Raw genomic sequence first — 20536 nt, 5'->3', positions numbered from 1 at the left:
TAAACTCCATACACGCCAACATCAAATTCACTATGGAGACTGAAACGGAGGGTAAATTACCTTCCCTTGACGTCTTGGTCAAGAGAAGCGCTGACGGCACCCTAGGTCACGGGCGGTATCGGAAGACTACGCACACTGATTTGTATTTGCACGCAGACAGCTGCCACCACCCTTCACAGAGGAATGGGGTACTTAAAACTCTAGTACATAGGGCGCACACCATCTCTGACGCAGAGAGTCTACCCCAGGAATTGGAACATCTGAGAACTGTATTTCGAAAAAATGGGTACTCAGAGTGGCAGATTCAACGTGCTCTCCGCCCAACCACTACAGCACAACCTGTGGAGATGGATGAAATCACGAGGGAGGAGGTAGGCACTGCGTTTATTCCATATACAGGCGCACTCTCTGGAAAAATCGCCCGCATTTTGAAGAAACACCGAGTCGGAACTGTGTTTTGTCCTCCGAATAAAACTCGTGCACTGGTGGGGAGCGGCAAAGATGACCTCGGTTTGAGGAAGGCCGGCGTGTACCAGATTCCGTGTCAATGTGGCAAGTCGTATATTGGTCAGACGATGCGTACCGTCGAGGATCGATGCCGTGAACACCAGAGGCACACTCGACTGATGTATCCGAGCAAGTCGGCGGTCGCTGAACATTGTTTGTCGGAAAATCACGCTATGGAGTATGGACGCACGAGGATTCTGGTTCAGACGTCGAGATACTGGGACAGCGTTGTCAGAGAGGCCGTCGAAATTCGCACCAATGACGATCTCATAATCCGTGACTGTGGCTATAATCTTAGCAAGGCTTGGGAACCGGCGATTGGGTTAATCGAGAGTAAATCGAGCAAATGTATAGTTGTGACGACCACGGCGGACAGAGCCATCACACCGACGTCATCTCAGACGCCGTTGCAATCTGTTACACCGCGCGACCGTGGCGCGGGGCGCGGACGGCGGAGGGAGTGCGTCGCGGGCGGAGGGTATTTAAATCGGCCGCCGCCGCGACCGAACCCAGTTCCCCCTGAGCAGCCATAGCGTACGGATCTCCGTGCCGGCACGTTCACAGGAGCTCAATCCGTCAGTTCACCTGATGATGGCGACATGTATGATCGCCGAAATATTGTGCCCGTTGAACACTGTAGACCGGCAGTACACCCGTGGATATTTTGATTATCAAATACGCCGGGAAAAACTCAAGAATCACACTATGTGACTTAACATCTGTGGTCATCAGTTTCCTAGAACTTAGAACTACTTAAACCTAAGTAACCTACGGACATCACACACATCCATCCTCGAAGCAGGATTCGAACCTGCGATCGTAGCGGTCGTGCAGTTCCAGACTGAACCGCCTAGAACCGCTCGGCCACACCGGCCGGAGGTTCCATAGTTAAATAAATAAATAAATAAGAATCTATTCCCGTCATTCACTGTTCCGAGAGTCTTCTTAAAGTGAACGATTTATACTTGTGTTAGATATCAGCACGAACACGATGGCGTAAGAGGTCATGTACAAATTATACTCACTGCAATAAATTATTCATCACCTAAATGAAACTAAGGATTGAGTGATGATGACTATAATTCAGACCCATTGGATACAGAACCATTTGATCTCTGAAGTTGAGACCGGGAAGAATCAACGTATCAGCAGTCCAAATTCCTGCGATCTCTACTGATTTAGTACTAGGGTGACGAGAACCGAAGGAAATGTGGGTTCATTATACTCTGATTTGGAATACGATCTTCACCGGAACAGAGACGAAGGCTGACGCAGTTTATTTAATCTGCGTCTGTATTTATACTAACAACAAATGTGTAAGACTGTCCTGTCTGTGGCTTTGTCTGTTTAAACATCATAATCTTCAAAACTACAAGGCGGATTTTCATAAGGTTTCCGCAGGTAACTCGAGCGTTGCTCGGGGCACCGTTCAGGCTTTATTTCAACAAACTCGGATCAGGAAACAAAAAAAAGATGCTGCGGCTCAAAGTTTTATCTAAAATTGTCGTATCTGCTTGAATCTATGTTTGAACACGCTAATCTCTTCCGTGGAGTTTTCACAGGTGACTTGGGCATACTCCATGCCGTAAGTGCTTCATTTCATCGGAATCGGATCACGAAACAAAAAGACAGCGTAATTCAGGAGCGCCGAAACAAAAACCGATAAATCCTGATTTGCTGTTAATACAGAAAGTAACAAATAGTGATCTCTAAATGGCTCCACAAGCTATAAGAAGAAGAAACACACCATAAAACACTTGCTGTCGCGTTGTGCCGAAAATTATTTTGTGGCAGCAGGTATTATTACTGCCGTATCTCCCCCCCCCTACAGCTCAGACACGCGAATACAGCAAAAGTGGATATATCGGGTTTTGTTTCGGCGCTCCTCAATTGAAAGTTCTGCCCATATTAACATCATAAATGCAAAAATAACTCTGTGTTACGTTTTCACGACTAACCCGCTGAGCCGATTTTGATGAAATTTACTGTGGATATAGCTTGAACCCTGAGAAGTAACTCTACTTTAGAAAATGCGTCATACAACATACTCATTGATCTGAAGAATATTACGCGAATTAGCGGAAAATAATTACTCTTTGGATAAAGTTATTTGACCTTCGACTTTTAATCTTTATTATATTTGTGTGAAGGCTTTTGTTGGTTGATACTCGTATGTAGTACCTGATATGATTAGAAGCAATAAATACAATGCTTATACAATCTTCAATCTTCAGTGTGCTTAATCCGTATTTCGATACCGTTTGTTGCATCACATTGTATGATGTTTAGCTACTTCAGTAGCTCGACGCAGAGATGCGTGTTCGTGTCCACGCCCCTCGGTACGCACTGCTCGGCAGTGACGCTGTGCGTGCCGACGCACAGTGCGTTGGGACAGCTTGGGAGGGGGAGAAGTGGGGAGCACGGCACGGGCTGCGCTTACCCAAACAGGCAGACGCGTGATGGCAGCTGATTTTGATGAGGGTACATTAGCTTACTTCCTCACCATCACTCATTGTAACAAAACTACAGATATGTTAGCATAGCTGTGGCTGACAGCTGGTTATACAAAACCACCGACAAGTGGTTCAAGTGGCTCTGAGCACTATGGGACTTAACATCTGAGGTCATCAGTCCCCTAGACTTAGAACTACTTAAACCTAACTAACCTAAGGACATCACACTCATCCATGCCCGAGGCAGGATTCGAACCTGCGACCGTAGCGGTCGCGCGGTTCCAGACTGAAGCGCCTAGAACCGCTCGGCCACTGCGGCCGGCATAAGCAGCGACAACATTCCATTTATAAGACTCCTGTGATCTAAAAGACAAATCAGTTCCTTGACAAAAAATGCACGTTAGTGTTTGAAATTCGTCTATATAAAGTTATTAAAACGTCTTATAAAAAGATAGACACACATGACTTGTCGAACAATGTGTGAGCGAATACAGAGATCTCTTGGCACGGGAGCTTCGTAAGAGAATGCATAATTCGATCTATTCCGGTTTTCCTGTAACTTATTATTAAATTATAAAATTCGTGTCACCGAACACAAACTTTGATAAATAGCCTGGATGAATAGTTTGCAAAAGGAAATTGCCCTGGATGTAACTGCTGTGTCAATGATCTCCGTATTCATTACGCATGCCGATGAAAATTTATATTATGCCTCAGCAGAAAGGTGCAATCGTCTTGACGCCTGCTTTTTGCGTACCATGGATTGACAGAACTGAGATCTTTGTTGATGGCTTACCTTCTGGTTGAAATCGCTGCTTCGTTATCTCACTGCGTTTGACGATTTTCTTAAGATTTTGCTGACTGGGGACGGGTACATTAATGTTGCATGCCAGTCGCTTCGTCTTAGACTGTTGCTACGCAACGGCGTGGGCCCTGCATGAAGCCATGTATTGTTGTGAATGTGGCATGTCGTGATGTGTTATTTTACTCCAAGGGAATACGCGGAAAGTAATAACAGTGCAATTAAGGGAACTATACGGCGATAATCGCTTTGTGGTGTTGTATTTCTTCTTGTTATGTCCGTGCTTCCTACGAAATAGGACGAGGAATTCCGCCTTATCCAAGACACCTTTTTTCTGTTTTGTTTCACCCAGACATGCTTCAGCACTCTTTGTGCTATCTTTAGTGGGTTTTTTTATTTCATAATTCACATGCTACTATTGGACATTTATTTTCATAGCTATTCTGCTGCACAGTCTATAACTTCTCATGGTTTTGATATTGTGGTGTTTTCTCATATGTTGTTAGCGAAATGAGTAGGCTGATACAACACGTAATGGCGGCGAACACTAGGCCTATGTTTTTCAAAAATTGGAGGAAGTGCAGCGTCAAGCGGTAATAGGTCACGAAATCAGCCTATTCACTTCGCCAACAACATACGAGAAAGCACCACAGTATCAAAACCATCAGAAATTGTAGATTGTGTAGCAGAATAGCTATGAAAATAAATGTCTAATAGTATCATGTAAATTAGAATATAAAAAAAACAACACTGAAGATAGCACAAGAAGTGCTGAAACATGCCCGGGTGAAACAAAACAGAAAAAAGGTGTCTTGCATGAGGCGGAATTACTCGTCCCTTTACGGCGATAATAACAGGGGACTAACTAAGCTGTGTCGGGGTCAACCGGAGCAATACCCCCGAGGGCAAAGACTGTGCAATTGAAGAAAATATGAATAAAGGGGAAAAATAAAATCGTAGGAAAAGAGAAAAATGTTGTAAAATCAGTCAGTCAAGAGAAGCTCAAGAGAAGTCTTCCAGCATGTAGAAATAATGGCAAGTTGTTTTGGTAATCATTCTGACTTACAGGTACGAAAAGCATTTACCTTCTTTACCTTGGTCAAAAATGGATCTGCATTTGGATACGAACATCAGTTAATGGAAAATATACAACGAAAGCGACTAGAGCTGTACAAATGTTTCGATCAAGGCAATGATGCAGCATTCGTCATGAGCGGCGTATACAATGTTGTGAGAAAAAAATCAAATCACAATTTAAATTTAGTACTTAAAGGAGCTGTAGAGGCAAGAGGCTAATCAAGACACAGTAATGTATTTCAAAACGGTTGACAACATCATCTAAAAATGTTTTGGTCATAGAGCGCTGCTATAATAGGCTTTAAAAACAAACTCCATGATTCTTTCCAAGATGGCGTCAAAGGCACAAAACCATGCGCGCTGGGCTGCCAGAAAAGAATCCATCTAAAAACTTTCATTTCGTTCTTAACGGTCTGACAGATATAATTCGTAAGAGTAAGGAATGTGAAGGATGCATTGCAGCAGTAGGTCTGAAAAACATAATCTCACCCTTTTCATAGCGAATATAAGCCTCTAGACAGAATTAATACATCACATGAACCCTTGCTGTCCAGTCAACATCTGTGGAAGATGGGTCATCACCAAATGAAAGAATTAAAGCAATTGAGAAGCACTTACGAGGCTAACTATGCCTGTAACTGGGCTTAAAGTAACACTTTTTTATGCAATGATTTCCAAGATTTGTTCACAACTGAATATCTGGTTTAAAAAAATGAAGTATCGTATAGACGCATATATAGCAGCGTAACTTTCTTTAAATCTATCGCCTGTAAAAAAAAAATCTTAAAAATGAAGCACTTAAGTTTTTCAATGACATTTTCTTATGCAATTTCTCGCGTCGCTGAAGTAACATATGACCTGCCTAATGTCGGTTGGAACGTCGACCAACTAAATGAGGAAAAAAACTGTTTGCTTTAGTCTATGGTCACAATTTTTATTTTGCCTACTAGGTACAGGATTCGGTCTCAAGTATCAGCATAAATGCGTCACCTGTCGCAAAGTCGTCAGAATCGCTTCCCAAGTAGGTATATTATACACTTGACTATGCGATACACCTACTTGGGAAGCGAGAAAGATGACTGCAAGATAGGTGATGACGTTGAGGTGGTACTTGGAACCGAATGCGGTTCTTAGTAGCCAAAATAAAAATTGTTACCATTGACTAAAGCAAACAATTGTTGCAGCCAATGTTGACAAGAGCTTTACTTACAACCTTGCTGATGAATGTAACAGAACCCATCGCTACTGCAAGGCTGACTTCTTTTACCAAGTCCGCAGCTCGTGGTCGTGCGGTAGCGTTCTCGCTTCCCGCGTCCGGGTTCCTGGGTTCGATACTCGGCGGGGTCAGGGATTTTCTCTGCCTCGTGATGACTGAGTGTTGTGTGATATCCTTAGGTTAGTTAGGTTTAACTAGTTGGGACTGATAACCATAGATGTTAAGGTCCACAGTGCTCAGAGCCATTTGAACCATTTTTTCTTTTATCAAGCTGAAAAGTAATTTTAATTCTAACATTCTACAGTGAGCCAGGAATTGTTATCCGCTTTCGAAATCTGATACAGAAAGGTGGATCGAACGATCAGGTAATTGCTTGCAGATAATTGTTCGTACAGAGGTGCAAAAGCATTCATCCTTCCAGCGCTCCGTACGCTAATGGAAGAGAAACAGTACGGTTCAGTGAAAAGTATCATCTACAATGCACTTTTACAGATGTCTAAGCAGGTAGAAATGAAATGGCGCGAAATATTGATTTTTATTCCTGTTTTGTGTCGCTGTGCTCTATTAGATATGTTTTATTTTCTATGACATTTTCAGTTTTTATAATTAGCTAGTTTTTTATGTTTGCATTCTCAGCATAAGAAGTTTGCTTATCAGTTAAATAAAGATTCCTATATGAACAGTGTTCCTTTGTTAGTGTATTAAAGTGTGCAGTATTTTTTGTGTGCATTGACATAAGGTCGAATAACTGTTTCACACATAGATAAATTGGAGAAAATTTATTACGGTACTTGACTAAAATAGTGGAAACAAAGTATTTTTAAAGAAACAGACTGCCGTACTTATTTCGCTTTTCGACTCAACACGGAAGGAGAGTGGCCGAGGAATGGTGTGATGCCGTGTGTGTGTGTGTGTGTGTGTGTGTGTGAGAGAGAGAGAGAGAGAGAGAGAGGAGGAGGAGGAGGAGGAAGAGGAGGGGGGATTTGAGAAGAGATGTGTGGGCGATGTTTTGCTGCGCTGTGTGGTGTGGGAGCAGGCACTGGACGTGCAGGAAAGTGAGGGCCCCCACTTTATGCAGTGGTCCTGGTTATCCCCGCAACTGTTCCCACGCCCCTGGGTCACACATATGTGCAAGTTTGTAGCCGAAATTGATCTTTCTCTCACACAAATTAATTTTTTGCCATGTCAGTAGTAGTTGCAATGAGTGGAGACAAACTATCAAATGGCGCAGATATTCGTAAGTACAAGTTCAGTTAGTGGTAGAGTTAGTGGCGGGGACGGAGATTTTAGTATACTCTTAATATTTTGGCCAAAATACATGGTAATAGTAGGTGGCATTCGTAAAACTTTGCAAGCAGTTCAACGAAATGCTTCCTCTTAAAATTACTTTCTACAATCACTACTTGAGTCCAGACGGGTAAACGGTTGCATTAACATACTAGACAACTCTGTGGGGATTTGTCATGAAGTCTGTTGGCGGAGTATCCTGATGATGTACTTCTGAAAGAAAACAGTCGTGTCACAATAAATGTGTATCGCTACGGATGTAGGTAACCTTGAAAAGGATCGGCTACGAAACTCGAGATGATCAAGATCATGCTAGACCTCTTTAGCGATAATCTGTGGCAGCTCCATCAAAAATAGCTGCATTTCTTAAAAACCAACTCGAAGACTTAAAGAAGGTTAAAACGAATTACAAAAGGACTTTGTCAAGATAACTGAATACTGTGAAAAGCAACAGTTGACCACGAACAATTACAAATATGAGAGATATGATAAGCTAGTTTGGTTGCAGTCATTAAAACAAAGATTTTTTTGTTGGTCAATCAGTTACGAAATTCCAATAACAACTTTAGCCTCCTAATGACCATAGTGTTAAAACTATACAAGTCATAACTCGCACGACAATTTTAGATGTTCATTTTTCCCACCATCCCTTTGTAAGCGGAACAATTGAAGTTCAGTCTGAAAGTAGTGTCTTGCACGTTCTAGGAGAGAATTTTAATGTGAATTTAAAAGAAATCATATACATGTAGCACAGCATGCAATGGAAGGTTGAAATTCAATGTGTCATTACATAAAATTTAAGGGGGACTGACATAGGACTGGTCAAAGAGGGGAATGAAATACGCTACGGCTTAACCATTCCCAGAATTTGTCTCAAATATCACGCATCTGGAATGGTGAATTTATTACAGTAAAGTTTCTGAAACGGCATACAAGTAGTAATATTATTCTTCTTTTTCTTTGGTGAATAATCAAATATTATTTGACTTATGTGATTAGCAAGAAGAGGAAGCGAATTTTCTTAATGACAGGAGTGGCTGTAAAACCGGCACAATAAACGTTTGTTGGTCCATTACTAACAGACTGATGTGTGACCGTGGAAGGACTGATAAGTATTTCAACTCCAGGATTTGCACTGCATAGAAATGCTTCTTTTAACAGGATGGCACTTCATGAAACGCAGTTTCTTTTATTCATCGCGCAACATACATTAAGGCAACAGCAGTGGTGGTCGAAGAATAGCATCACCGTATTAGTACGACCCAACGCTATTAGGTTCTCTCCATTACAAGGCTGTGAAAACATTTAAAAATGTTAGGACAGGAAATATCAGTTACATTGAACAAAAGTAATACATCCTTGAATGGTACGTAATTAATCTAACTTCTACAGGCAGGAAAGGCGCCAAGAATGAAGTCGTTCAAGGAGAACTGAGCTAGACGTATTAGTTGTTTTAAAACAAAAATATAAAGAAAATATTGCACAGACATTATAATTTCTACATCGTCTGAGATCTTGGGTAGCTGTGGATCTTTTTTCATAATGTTCTATTACATTAATAACACAGAACAACATTTTTTATTTGTTTTGCATTACTAAAGACGTATGTCCGATTCTTTTTCATATTCCATACAGTACAAATACGCTATGAGACACAACCTACAAAGACACTCAGAAGAAAGATAATGTTCCTTAAACTGCAGCCTAACGTTTCAAATAGAATTCTTTATCTGAGAAACGGAATACCGCGAAAACATCGAGATGGATAATGCTCGACTTCTGCGTCCTCGCTGAACCCGTAACTTTCTCGCAAGTATTTTCTTAAGCAAGTCTGCAACATGGCTTCCGACTCCTTTACGTAGCCAATTAAAGTTCCAACGAGTTGGCAGTTGAACTCGCGGGTAAACAAGTTCCCTCGAGGGGGGAAATAAAAAGAATCTCTTGCGAGATTTCAGGAAAACTGTAAAGTCTGTTGTGGCGCTGCACCACTAGTTTGCGTGGGCCCGCATGTGCGTTTTCTCAGGAGGGGAAGACCTTCAAGGCACCGTTTGTAGCGACTGCTGGAGTTCACAGAGGCGCTCCGGCAAGCGTTAAACAAGCAAATCACGCCGGCAAAACTCGTCAACTTGGCTGATTCAAGCCTACGCTCTGCAGGACACGGTGACTGGAGGTGGAGTCTCGAATTTCCTTCTGCGACTCACTCCCGAAAAAATCGATTGCGTGGGTGAATCCGTTTTACTGTCCCACGATAATTACTTCCGTGCTAATACAATAAAGATAGGAATATTCATAAAGCTAGACTAGTATTTTAGAATTTTCAATTCCAAATCCCTAATTTCGTTTCAAGGAGGAAGTACTTAAATCCACATGACGGTTCTGCAATTAACACCTGGGTGCTTGGTAGAGCCATCAAAGAATTTCTTTCAGACGATTTCTCGATCGTTTCACTCTAGAACTGCAGATGAGAAGCAGTGAACACCTAAATCATTTCGTGCGAGCTCTTATTTCTCTCATTTCATTACAAGGTCATTTCTCCCTATGTACAAGTGGGAGTCAACAAAATACCTATATTGCATCATTCCGAGAAGAAACTACGTAATTGAAACTTCGCAAAATGATCCCACCTTTGTAAGAATGATTGCTACCCCACCTCCTTTATTTCGTGATAATACAAAACGAGTTCCACTTCTTTGAAATTTAGGAAGCCCTCCATTAATCATATCTGTAAAGGAACTCATACGAAGCAATAAAACTCCAGAAAAGGACGCACAGACATCGTGTAGGAAATGTCTTTAACAGATGTGTTGCATCTTCTAAGTGTTCTGCTAGTAAAATGCGGTCTTTTAGCCTTCCAAACAATATTGTCCATGTTATTGTTCCAGTTTAAGTCGTTCGTAATTGTAATCCGTAGGTACTTAGTTGAATAGACAACCTCCAAATTTGTGTCATTTATCGTGTTTCTGTTTGGTGCTTATATGGAACGCTTCACACTATTGGGATCAGTTGCCACCTTTCCCACTATATAGAATCTTGTCTAAATCATATTGATGTTCTAATGAATTTAAACAGAGTACCTGAATAGTGTAAATTCGCGTACTCGTTTGTCTACTGTTTTGTTTTGAACGGCCAGTGTCGGTTGGTCGCAGTCAGTGTGCCCCCTGCCGCCGTTGGATAAGCAGCTGCAGCAGCAAGTCGTATACTCCTAGCTCACTCATTTGTTACATAGTTTAATTCTTAATTTCTTTGCGTGTTTTTGGTACTTGCATTGTTTAATTCATAAATTTCGAGCGTATTATAGTATTTGAGAGTTGTAGCATCGCGTTTTAGTACCTGAATAGTGTAAATTCGCGTAGTCGTTTGTCTACTGTTTTGTTTTGAACGGCCAGTGTCGGTTGGTCGCAGTCAGTGTGCTCCCTGCCGCCGTTGGATAAGCAGCTGAGCAGCAAGTCGTATACTCCTAGCTCACTCATTTGTTACATAGTTTAATTCTTAATTTCTTTGCGTGTTTTTGGTTCTTGCATTGTTTAATTCATAAATTTCGGGCGTATTATAGTATTTGAGAGTGTAGCATCGTGTTTTAGTACCTGAATAGTGTAATTTCGCTTAGTCTCCTTCCGCCGCCGAGCAGTGTCAGCAGTGCGCAAGTAGCAGCATTACTGCATTTACTAGGCAATCTTGTATTTTAATAACCGTTTAAATTTTGTCGATTTGTTTGCGCTCTCTGTAGATTAGTTCAGACGTTCTTAGCAAAACAGTTTTTAGCATGGATAGGGACTGCAACTGCTGTGTTCGGATGCAGGCTGAGTTGGCATCCCTTCGCTCCCAGCTTCAGGCAGTGTTGGCTTCGGTCACACAGCTTGAGGCTGTTGCCAATGGGCATCACTGTGGGGGTTGGGATGGGGGTTTGTCGGGGACGGCCAGCTCGTCCCACGCATCCCCTGATCGGACTACGACTGTGGTTGCCCGGGATACTGCCCGCATTGAGGCTGATTCCTCACCTGTGGTAGAGTGGGAGGTCGTCTCAAGGTGTGGCAGGGGGCGAAAGACATTCCGGAGGGCTGAACGGAAAGCCTCTCCAGTTTGTCTGACGAACCGGTTTCAGGCTCTGTCTCAGGCTGATACTGATCTTCGGCCTGACATGGCTGCTTGTCCTGTTCCAGAGGTTGCCCCTCAGTCTGCAAGATCCGGGCAGTCGCAGAGGGTGGGCTTACTGGTAGTTGGGAGCTCCAACGTTAGGCGCGTAATGGGGCCCCTTAGGGAAATGGCAGCAAGAGAGGGGAAGAAAACCAATGTGCACTCCGTGTGCATACCGGGGGGAGTCATTCCAGATGTGGAAAGGGTCCTTCCGGATGCCATGAAGGGTACAGGGTGCACCCATCTGCAGGTGGTCGCTCATGTCGGCACCAATGATGTGTGTCGCTATGGATCGGAGGAAATCCTCTCTGGCTTCCGGCGGCTATCTGATTTGGTGAAGACTGCCAGTCTCGCTAGCGGGATGAAAGCAGAGCTCACCATCTGCAGCATCGTCGACAGGACTGACTGCGGACCTTTGGTACAGAGCCGAGTGGAGGGTCTGAATCAGAGGCTGAGACGGTTCTGCGACCGTGTGGGCTGCAGATTCCTCGACTTGCGCCATAGGGTGGTGGGGTTTCGGGTTCCGCTGGATAGGTCAGGAGTCCACTACACGCAACAAGCGGCTACACGGGTAGCAGGGGTTGTGTGGCGTGGGCTGGGCGGTTTTTTAGGTTAGATGGCCTTGGGCAAGTACAGAAAGGGCAACAGCCTCAACGGGTGCGGGGCAAAGTCAGGACATGCGGGGACCAAGCAGCAATCGGTATTGTAATTGTCAACTGTCGAAGCTGCGTTGGTAAAGTACCGGAACTTCAAGCGCTGATAGAAAGCACCGAAGCCGAAATCGTTATAGGTACAGAAAGCTGGCTTAAGCCAGAGATAAATTCTGCCGAAATTTTTACAAAGGTACAGACGGTGTTTAGAAAGGATAGATTGCATGCAACCGGTGGTGGAGTGTTCATCGCTGTTAGTAGTAGTTTATCCTGTAGTGAAGTAGAAGTGGATAGTTCCTGTGAATTATTATGGGTGGAGGTTACACTAAACAACCGAACTAGGTTAATAATTGGCTCCTTTTACCGACCTCCCGACTCAGCAGCATTAGTGGCGGAACAACTGAGAGAAAATTTGGAATACATTTCACATAAATTTTCTCAGCATGTTATAGTCTTAGGTGGAGATTTCAATTTACCAGATATAGACTGGGACACTCAGATGTTTAGGACGGGTGGTAGGGACAGAGCATCGAGTGACATTATACTGAGTGCACTATCCGAAAATTACCTCGAGCAATTAAACAGAGAACCGACTCGTGGAGATAACATATTGGACCTACTGATAACAAACAGACCCGAACTTTTCGAATCTGTATGTACAGAACAGGGAATCAGTGACCATAAGGCCGTTGCAGCATCCCTGAATATGGAAGTTAATAGGAATATAAAAAAAGGGAGGAAGGTTTATCTGTTTAGCAAGAGTAATAGAAGGCAGATTTCAGACTACCTAACAGATCAAAACGAAAATTTCTGTTCCGACACTGACAATGTTGAGTGTTTATGGAAAAAGTTCAAGGGAATCGTAAAATGCGTTTTAGACAGGTACGTGCCGAGTAAAACTGTGAGGGACGGGAAAAACCCACCGTGGTACAACAACAAAGTTAGGAAACTACTGCGAAAGCAAAGAGAGCTCCACTCCAAGTTTAAACGCAGCCAAAACCTCTCAGACAAACAGAAGCTAAACGATGTCAAAGTTAGCGTAAGGAGGGCTATGCGTGAAGCGTTCATTGAATTCGAAAGTAAAATTCTATGTACCGACTTGACAGAAAATCCTAGGAAGTTCTGGTCTTACGTTAAATCAGTAAGTGGCTCGAAACAGCATATCCAGACACTACGGGATGATGATGGCATTGAAACAGAGGATGACACGCGTAAAGCTGAAATACTAAACACCTTTTTCCAAAGCTGTTTCACAGAGGAAGACCGCACTGCAGTTCCTTCTCTAAATCCTCGCACAAACGAAAAAATGGCTGACATCGAAATAAGTGTCCAAGGAATAGAAAAGCAATTGGAATCACTCAACAGAGGAAAGTCCACTGGACCTGACGGGATACCAATTCGATTCTACACAGAGTACGCGAAAGAACTTGCCCCCCTTCTAACAGCCGTGTACCGCAAGTCTCTAGAGGAACGGAGGGTTCCAAATGATTGGAAAAGAGCACAGATAGTCCCAGTCTTCAAGAAGGGTCGTCGAGCAGATGCGCAAAACTATAGACCTATATCTCTTACGTCGATCTCTTGTAGAATTTTAGAACATGTTTTTTGCTCGCGTATCATGTCATTTCTGGAAACCCAGAATCTACTATGTAGGAATCAACATGGATTCCGGAAACAGCGATCGTGTGAGACCCAACTCGCCTTATTTGTTCATGAGACCCAGAAAATATTAGATACAGGCTCCCAGGTAGATGCTATTTTTCTTGACTTCCGGAAGGCGTTCGATACAGTTCCGCACTGTCGCCTGATAAGCAAAGTAAGAGCCTACGGAATATCAGACCAGCTGTGTGGCTGGATTGAGGAGTTTTTGGCAAACAGAACACAGCATGTTGTTATCAATGGAGAGACGTCTACAGACGTTAAAGTAACCTCTGGCGTGCCACAGGGGAGTGTTATGGGACCATTGCTTTTCACAATATATATAAATGACTTAGTAGATAGTGTCGGAAGTTCCATGCGGCTTTTCGCGGATGATGCTGTAGTATACAGAGAAGTTGCTGCATTAGAAAATTGTAGCGAAATACAGGAAGATCTGCAGCGGATAGGCACTTGGTGCAGGGAGTGGCAACTGACCCTTAACATAGACAAATGTAATGTATTGCGAATACATAGAAAGAAGGATCTTTTATTGTATGATTATATGATAGCGGAACAAACACTGGTAGCAGTTACTTCTGTAAAATATCTGGGAGTATGCGTGCGGAACGATTTGAAGTGGAATGATCATATAAAACTAATTGTTGGTAAGGCGGGTACCAGGTTGAGATTCATTGGGAGAGTGCTTAGAAAATGTAGTCCATCAACAAAGGAGGTGGCTTACAAAACACTCGTTCGACCTATACTTGAGTATTGCTCATCAGTGTGGGATCCGTACCAGGTCGGGTTGACGGAGGAGATAGAGAAGATCCAAAGGAGAGCGGCGCGTTTCGTCACTGGGTTATTTGGTAACCGTGATAGCGTTACGGAGATGTTTAATAAACTCAAGTGGCAGACTCTGCAAGAGAGGCGCTCTGCATCGCGGTGTAGCTTGCTCGCCAGGTTTCGAGAGGGTGCGTTTCTGGATGAGGTATCGAATATATTGCTTCCCCCTACTTATACTTCCCGAGGAGATCACGAATGTAAAATTAGAGAGATTAGAGCGCGCACGGAGGCTTTCAGACAGTCGTTCTTCCCGCGAACCATACGCGACTGGAACAGGAAAGGGAGGTAATGACAGTGGCACGTAAAGTGCCCTCCGCCACACACCGTTGGGTGGCTTGCGGAGTATTAATGTAGATGTAGATGTAGAAAGGAAATGTTTTTCTCATTTTCGGATTTTTATCTCATTATAAAATTTGCAATTTTCCGATATATATATATCGCTTATAAACTTACATGGGAAATATTTTATTTCATTTTTGTAAATATAGTGTACAACGGTTGAAAATCTTAAAATTTTTACGTGATTTACTTCAAGATCTGATAAAATCGGTAATTTTTTTATATAGAAGGCTGTAGATTGCTGTGTTATAAAGAAGAGGATGGGCACCAGGTTGAGGAAGTTGAAACAAAGTTTGAGAGACAATAAATTTTCTCTTGGTAAAACCATAAGAGACAGGCTGACAAACTACAACTGTATTATGGGATGGCCATTAGAAATGACACTGAGGATTCATTGGAAATGAAGCAGGCAGTATGGGCTACCTTCTTCCACAGATTGTCTACTGATGGAAAACAAGTACATCACCTTTGCCCTCTTGGACCTCATTGATGGTGCAATTACCGCAATGCCCAGTACTCAAACAGTTCATACAGCCGCAAGCATTCCATCCCAGCAGCAGTCATGAATTTCATAAAACCTGTTTACACAGACCAGGCAAATCCTGAATTACTGAAGAAGTGTCTGCATGGTCAGACTCAAAATCCAGATGAATCGTTCAGTAATCTTATATGGACTCGGTTACCAAAAAATGTTTTTGTTGCAATGAAGACACTAAAGTTGGGGGTCAGTGATGTTGTTACTGCTTTTAATGATGGCAACGTTGGTACGGTGAAAGTGCTACAGTGCATGGGAATTAATACTGGAGAAAATTGCATCAGAGAACTTGAACAGAGGCACAAGGCGCGCTTTGATAAAGCAGAGTATGCAGCACAGTTGGCCACTAATGAGTCCAGAAAGAAGAAAAAAAGAAAAAAACTTGGGAAAAGATCAAGAGGATGGTATACAGTTCGGTGCAGGGTGCTTCTGAGTGACTAAAAATAAAAAAAAAATAAAAAAAATCAAGCATATATTAAGTGAGTTACAGTCTTCTGATACTGTAGAAGCCGTTTCTGAAAATTTACATTTTCTTTTGCATTTTTCCCTACATATCAGAAACCACTTCGAGTAGAGTTTTCAACTTTTCAGAGAGTAATAACATACATATGCTGAGTCTACTAAACTAAAATAAGAACATAATGTTATGTATAATTAAAATTATTTACGATAACATACAAAAAAGTACACAAAATTTTAACCGTGTAATTAAAAAATTGTATTTCCGAAAGTAGAGGCTGAAATGCATTCATTGCAGTTCAGTAGACTCAAAACATACAGTTTAATGTCCTGCAAAAGTTTCATGTCAGTGGCTACAGTGGTTCCTGAAATACAGGGAAGCCAAGCTACTAAATTTGAAATTCTCGGGATAGGGCGTTCCAACGGTCCTTAATAGACGGTGAAGGACAGTCAACTGAAAACCATCCAAGAATGTTGCTCAGATTTCCTGCTAAATCGTTTATAAAGATTAGGCCTATAGCGGTTCCTTGCGGACCCTTAATACCACTGTCTTTTCATTCGACTGGTTCCCGCCAGTTACTGAGAACTGTGACCTTTCTTATAGGAAATCACGTATCCAGTCACAGAACTGAGACGATACTCCATTGGTAAGCAATTTGATTAGAAGCTACTAGTAAGAAACGGTGTCAAAAGTATTCTGGAAGCCGGCATCTGTGGCCGAACAGTTCTGGGTGATTCAGTACGGAACCGCGTGACTACTACGGTCGCAGGTTCGAATCCTGCCCCGGGCATGGATATGTCTGATGTCCTTAGGTTAGTTCGGTTTAAGTAGTTTTAAGTTCTAGGGGATTGATGACCTCAGATGTTAAGTCCCATAGTGCTCAGAACCATTTTTAGCATCTGATGTGCTTTTGAATAACAAGCTTTTACGATAGGAAAAACACTGACAACAAGGGATAAGGCCGTACAGACTTGTAATAAAAGTGGCCCCTCTCTATTGAATACATATACTTTTGGTTCTCCATCCATCTATTGCATGGTTATGCAATACCACAAAGATCCTGTCAGTTCCACCTTCTCTAATTTCCATTTGAATAAAATGTTGCCATCCACACGTACTCTTTCAAGATCCCTCTCACTATCGTTAACACACCGTACGTCCTGTGTTTGTAACGGTAGATTTTACTCTTGACTCTTCTTTCCTGCTTCTCAACTTGTTACCTGGGTAACTCCAGTAATGCGTATTACTTATGACAAACGTTTTATTCTTTGCCGCAGCCAACACAGTGATTCGCTTCCCCTGAAAGATGTCCTGCATTATTCACTATGCTGTCAGCGGGGCTGCGGTCACTGATGCACGCAAACAACGGCCGCAGAGTTCCGGCGCCAGTCTTTTTGTCGGTATAGGGTGGACGTTGCGCCAATGTTCTGGGTTGCTTTCCGGCAACATCTGTGTGTAGTTTCGTGAAAATATTTGTCGTAGGCGAACGATCCTCACTCAGGTACTTTCCTGCATTTCCTGCTTTTTATTGGCTCAGTCGAAACAGGAAACTCTACATGAATTATATCTCTTCGTTAATACCAAGATTTGGATATTGAAATTCATTGCATTTGAAATTTTTTTTGACACTGCTGTCTAAAGGAAATACGTTGTGCACTGTTAAAAATGATGGATTTTCTCACAAGACAGCAATAAAGTTCTTACAGCGGATTTAGCGCAAGTTGAATGCTACACATCTTACTTTTGTTGGTTGTGACTGAAATGAGATTGTATCTTCCATCATATTTACCAACTTAAATATCATGTTAGAATTATATTAATACCTTCGGCTGCTGACTGGCGTTGATATACATCAACGGGGCTCGAACGTGGGATCTCCTGCTTACCTGGCAGATGCTCTATCCATTTATTTTTTTTTAACCTCATTTTGTTCGCTTTCGTTCGTTGCATCTGCTCAGGGCGGACGTTGCAAGACACCCGTTTAAGTTCGTCGTTGATCGTCAACTCAGTTTTTTTTTATTACAGAGGGCAGCTAACCCTCTGACCGAACACGCTGAGCTACCGTGCCGGCTATCCATCTGAGCCACCGAGGACACAGAGGGTAGTGGGTCTGCAGGGACTGCTCACGCAGGCCTCCGGCGAGACCCACATTCTCACCTTATTTGTCCACACACTACATTCGTAGCGTCCCATCCATATAATTATATAAACATGATGTGGATCGGAAATCTGTAACGCCGTCATTAAGTAACTAGACTGGAGTTTAGAAGTTATGCTTAGCACTGAAATGAGAGTATAGTTTCTCAAAAGGTTTTTGGCACTGTTTGGAAGACACAGCGAACAAAGTTCTCCATAAGATGTAATTCACAAATGTAGAAAACCGAAGCAGTAAAGTAACAACATCGGGTATGTCTTCCCCAGTAACTAAACAGTTAAAGCAATTATCTTTACTCCTGTCACACAAAAGTCACAACAACGTGATCGAGGCGGACTAAAAGCTCTGTTGGCAGCTCGTCCCACTACTCAGAAAGTGCGGATCCATTTGCTGGTCGCTGAGTGGACCCCTTGTACATGTCAGGTGGCGTCCAAAACTAGGGTCTCGCTAATCAGTCCATGCTGAATATATCTCCAACTACAGTAAATACATTCACTAGAGCAGCACGGTGCGCACGGGAAGTACAGTGAATGATGAAGAAATGTGGAGCAACTGCACCTCAGCATTCCTCCAATTACGAGAGAACATGTGAAGGGCTTCGTGCGCCCATACAGCATTCTCGTAACGTCGCTTTGCATCTACTATCAAATCGTTCTGTTTCGGCGATATTCTGATGGTGGCTGCGCCTGTTACGCTTCTTCTAGGCGATTGTGCCGTAACGTCCTTCAGCTCATTGATGACTCAGTGCTGGTGAGATCTCGTACTACAGGACTGCCACGAACGAGACATATATTACGAGACGTCTATGCTGTAAGGGAATTGTTCTGTGGCTCTTACCTGTGTCTTCTCTGGAAACTGAAATTTTTGGAGAGCAATAATCTCTGCTAATAAATCTTTTTCTGGCATCACTGAGTTCCATACAGCAGTTAAGGTCATATATTGGCCTTTTGTGGCATGGGTACTCTCAATGTTTTTCTTATTCACCTATGATGAAGGTTTCCTAAGTCTCTACCTTGACTCCAATACCTCGTAGAAGCAGTTCGTGGTGTGTTCAACGCTGATGTCCCTCTAGTTCGAAATGTGCCTTTATGGCATTAAATTGTGAACATAAAAATTCTGTATTCTTCTCTCAACTAAAGTGGCAACATAAGTGAGAGATATGGATATACTGCATTGCTCTACGTTACTTTCTAATTACGTGCCTCTTCGAAGTTGGTGTTTGATGGACGTATGATGGACATTCACAACGATTCCTAATTTTATCCTATTTTTACTCTTTTTGCAAATGATACCTGATTTCTGAACACTAGAGCTCAGTTTATGAGAGTAAATAAGGGGTAACACGAGACTGTAGTCAGACACAAAATACATGTACGTTAATGTCACAATGAAACAGCGTTTTATGATTAGCTTCCTTCAACATGTGCCTTTGACCAGCAGGTGTCGTAATGCCATACAGTACAGGGCCTCACTATTTCCTGCACGCTTGTTTAGAAATACTGGGTATGTCTGGTCGTTCCTGTAAACTTTTCGTAACATAGTAAGGCATCGTCTAAAAAAGGATTAAAGGCGTATAATACATATTCTTTTCCGACTATCAGATTCTCTTATTCTAAATTATCTTTCGGTATGGAGTAGTTGACTTGATACATTCAATGACCCAGCCTGTTTTGCCGATTCTTGACGATAGCTGTTTCTGCCATATGTTGCCACTTTGTCGTGAAAGCATGGGTAACGCTCGTGAATTTAATCGGATGTTTTTGAAGTACATATGCTCCACACTGTGCAACACGTGACAGGTACTGTCATAGTCATAGGGAGTTTTAAAATGTGTTTAAACAGTTTATTTTTGGCTGCAATCTCCCTTCATCTAATGTTGCTTCTTGAGATTATTAATTCTTTACAATTCACCGAGTTCTCAGATAGTTGTTTACGTACTGAACTCGTGTTAGGGAGACGAAAGGGCGAATCACAATAATACCATTCAGAGAGTAGTTGTCCTTTGTTTCCGAATATTACTTCATACTAATGGAGGGACGCTCCTTCCTTAACACTTCGGGTGACGTATTTCCTGGTCTTCCAGTCACAGCTTGTACTCTGCCACTAATGCTCCTGTTGTGGACGGGATGTTGAGCTTTAATATTCTTTGTTTCCAAGTTCAGAGCACCAGTGACAGGCGGCGTCTTCCTGTTCGCAGACCACATGCAGCAGCTGTGCAAGAACCACTTCCTGCAGCAGCTGTACCGCAAGATCGACGGCGCGGTGCTGCAGTCGCAGAACGAGCGCAACCTGGACTGCGTCATCACGTTCCAGACGCACTCCATCCTGCAGCGGTTCATGCTGCGCTTCGACCTGCTGCAGCTCGACTGCAACGACCACCTCTTCATCTACGATGGCGCCCACGCCGTCGGCAGCTACAAGGTGGGTTCGGCCCCACCTGCGG

At 42.8% G+C, this 20536-nt stretch overlaps 1 protein-coding gene across 1 annotated transcript in view; it reads left to right on the top strand.

Moving 5' to 3' along the window:
• LOC124799216 overlaps positions 1-20536 on the top strand; it is a 346089-nt gene that overhangs the window by 218439 nt on the left and 107114 nt on the right. Inside the window, exon 2 of the mRNA XM_047262752.1 lies at positions 20291-20514. Within this exon, the coding sequence (XP_047118708.1) occupies positions 20291-20514 (224 nt within the window). The remainder of the gene's footprint in view (positions 1-20290; positions 20515-20536) is intronic.

Source organism: Schistocerca piceifrons, chromosome 5, assembly GCF_021461385.2.
Source record: "Schistocerca piceifrons isolate TAMUIC-IGC-003096 chromosome 5, iqSchPice1.1, whole genome shotgun sequence".
In the NCBI taxonomy this organism is placed as follows: Eukaryota; Metazoa; Arthropoda; class Insecta; order Orthoptera; family Acrididae; genus Schistocerca; species Schistocerca piceifrons.
Note: the sequence above shows the minus strand (reverse complement) of the source record. Positions and strands in the feature narration are given on the sequence as shown.